The following is a 2,960-nucleotide window of genomic DNA, read 5'->3' as shown; positions in this document are numbered from 1 at the left end:
TGCAGCAAAAAACTCTGTCGATATCATCAATGTTCGTCCAATTCGTTTTATTATCAACCAGCCCCTTCAGTTTCAGCTCTGCCAGTCTAGTTAAGAAAAAACAAAAAGTTAATGTGACATCAAAATCTCAAATTAAAGGCATATGTGTATCAGACTATTAGGAGTTTACCCTGTGCTTGCTGTGAACAGAAATTCAGTCTGCTTGGTAAAGGAGAATCTGACTTCAGGAGGTAGGGAGGATGGGCCGTCTGTTTTAATGCAGTGAGGAATTCCTTCCACATACACATCCCAGCTGAGAAAAAGATAGAATTTATATGCTGTTTTATTGTAGTACAGATGTAAAAAATTGTTTTGTTTTTCAAAACAAAGCACATCAGCACATACCCTTCCAACTTAGTAAATTAGAATTTCATCAAAAAGGTAATTAAAGTAAAACTCACAACCAAATCAACATTTTTTGCTCATAAACTAAATAAGCTGTCTTTATGTTTCTGTGAGAATTTTAGAATTTTTTTCTATTCTTTTAGTTCTGCATTATTTTGCTTCAAATTGTCTCACTACTGGTCTCTTCAGTCAAACGGTTCTTAGACATTTGAATTTTCCTATTGGATGCAGCAGGATGACTTGGTACAACTTTGTTACTTGTGGTGTAAAAGCACAGCCCTCCATCCCTCCCCAACTCTTGCTCGCCTCTGTCCGACTGGTGGAGAGTCAAGAGCAAGAAGTGCCGGGCATTGCTAATTGCGTTACTCAGCTTTACAAATGTGTGATTTATTTGCAATGTGGACACAGAGTGGAATGGATCTCCTCTGCTCTAACTATTAGTGAAGGTATAGTATTGAAGGTAGTTATTCACTACTGAAGCGTCACTAAACGTCTATAAAAGCATGTAAAATGATGAAAGCACAAGCAACGGAAACATTAGAAAGAAAGACATGATCTGCCTGTTACATCTGTCCTGTGAAAACAGCAAGAAATGTCTTTTCTAATAGCCTTTTATAGGATAAGTCCTTGTTGTTTTACATCGTTACATTATATTCAGTGTACTTTATATTATTGTCCTTCTTTTAATTCCACTTAAAATCTGCTGTTTTGTGAGCCTTAATGTTTCACCATGACAGATAGAACACTCTTATCTTACCTGGGAGTAATTGCGTACAAGTGCCTCAGACAATCTTTTGGAGCGGTACTTATTACAGTTTATTTTTGTTTCTGTAGAACATTCTGAATAATATTGGTCATGTTTGGTATTGTTGCAATCATATTCATAGAAGAAGTGTATTTGTCCACCTCAGTGCTTATAGAGGAAACGCACAAAATATTCTCTGAAGTACATTAAGAACATTTGAAAAAAAATAGTATCTGTTTTCAATTTGTAATTGCTCGAGACAGACCTGTCTGTCTATAAATTAGACATTTATAATATAACAAGTTTCAGTGTAATATTGAATTGGTGAAGTACATTTACTTCCAAGTTAATAAGATGCACTTGTAAATATAAAGCCAAACAGGGAAAAGGGGTTTTTGTGTTTTTGCCACTCTGTTTTCTCACCAGTAATCTTTCTGACGCTGCTTGAGCTCCTGTTCCCGGCTGTACCTGCCAAGATGATGACTATCTTCGAACCCTTTCAGGGCTGGGAAAAGAGGGAGAAAAAAAAAAATCATGTGATGATGTGTTGGTATTAATTTGCTCTTGTCTCCCTCTAGTTTAATAGAAATAAAACTTTGAACAGAATTTACGGCTGTTCGACGGACCTGTTCCCTCTCTGAAGCGGTGCACCTTGCTGTCACTGATCCAGCGGTAGACGGGGAAGTTGTAAATGTCTCCGTCTGGGGATTTGACTTCCACTTTGGCTGGGAACCAAGAATCTTCTGGGAACAGCAAAAGAGGCTTTTTGTCCAGCTCCACCAGCACCAGCTTGCCAAGGGACATGGGGCAGGAAACTGTAAAAGACGCCACCTAACACAATAACAACAATTTGAAATCATAAAAACAAACCTTCAAGTACATATTTATAGCAAGAGGTTAAAAACGATGAGCCACAGCAGCGACAGAAAGGGTTAGGTCAATGAATACTCATCTACATTAGAGTATCAAGCTCAAATATATTTTGTACATAACAACAGAGAAATATCAGCCTGTATATTTGCAAAGCTAGCAGAGATGTACGTTAAAATAATACCAGCTGTAGTTACAGAAAATGAAGGTTGTTTAGACCTAAAGGAGCAAATTCATGACTCACCTTTTTCTCATTTTGTTTTCAAAACATTTTTATAATTATATACCCTATTCCGTCCACTTCCTAATTATGCATTACTTTGTGTTGGTCTATCACATAAAATCCCAGTTAAATATAATGAAGTTTGTGGTTGTAGCATGAGAAAATGTGAAAAAATTCAGTGACCTTAAATACTTTTGCAAGCCCCCGTGCTTCTCCAGGATGCATTACATGAAACAATGCGATAACTTTATGGCATTAACACATACCCTGTTGTGAAATAAATGACAGTGATTTTGTGATTCTTGGTCTAAAGCTGCTCTACATTTGAATTTGAAGCACAATCTCTCAGACTTACAGCTCCTCTGACAAATGCTGAAGCTCCTTTCAAGTTGAACAGCCACTTGCGTTCACTTTCCCCACTTGTGCCAACCAGCTTAATGAAGACATTGTTGAAAGTGGTGGCAGCGGTGCGATTGGCGGTGTACACAGTTACTTCATAATCCACCATTTTTGCTGTTGAAAATTGATCCACCTTGATGCCAAGAGAGTGAAAAACAACCATCATCAACACTGACTGGTTGGTTGTTCCATTTCATTATAATACAATTCAAAAAGATCGTCCTGATAACTAACAAAACTTTTACAAACTGATGAATGCTACTGGATCACAATGAAACAGACAAATTCAATTGATATAACAACTACAACTAGAAGATTCTTGTTTGTTTCTGTTTTTCA

The 2,960-nt window shown here is 37.1% G+C and overlaps 1 protein-coding gene across 1 annotated transcript in view; it reads right to left on the bottom strand.

Moving 5' to 3' along the window:
• The window catches only part of LOC106951879 (hydroperoxide isomerase ALOXE3-like), a 22,920-nt gene extending 20,162 nt beyond the window's left edge, over positions 1–2,758 (bottom strand). The window contains exons 1-5 of the mRNA XM_015039621.1: positions 2,578–2,758; positions 1,756–1,960; positions 1,553–1,634; positions 170–292; positions 4–86 (exon numbers count right to left, since the gene is read on the bottom strand). Of these exons, the coding sequence (XP_014895107.1) occupies positions 4–86; positions 170–292; positions 1,553–1,634; positions 1,756–1,960; positions 2,578–2,730 (646 nt within the window). The 5' untranslated portion in view covers positions 2,731–2,758. The remainder of the gene's footprint in view (positions 1–3; positions 87–169; positions 293–1,552; positions 1,635–1,755; positions 1,961–2,577) is intronic.
• Between the last annotated feature and the right edge of the window lie 202 nt (positions 2,759–2,960).

The sequence above is a fragment of the Poecilia latipinna genome, unplaced genomic scaffold, assembly GCF_001443285.1.
Source record: "Poecilia latipinna isolate Pla-1442-1.1 unplaced genomic scaffold, P_latipinna-1.0 Scaffold478, whole genome shotgun sequence".
In the NCBI taxonomy this organism is placed as follows: domain Eukaryota; kingdom Metazoa; phylum Chordata; class Actinopteri; order Cyprinodontiformes; family Poeciliidae; genus Poecilia; species Poecilia latipinna.
The sequence above is the reverse complement of the archived record's forward strand: the minus strand, read 5'-3'. Positions and strand labels throughout refer to the sequence as shown.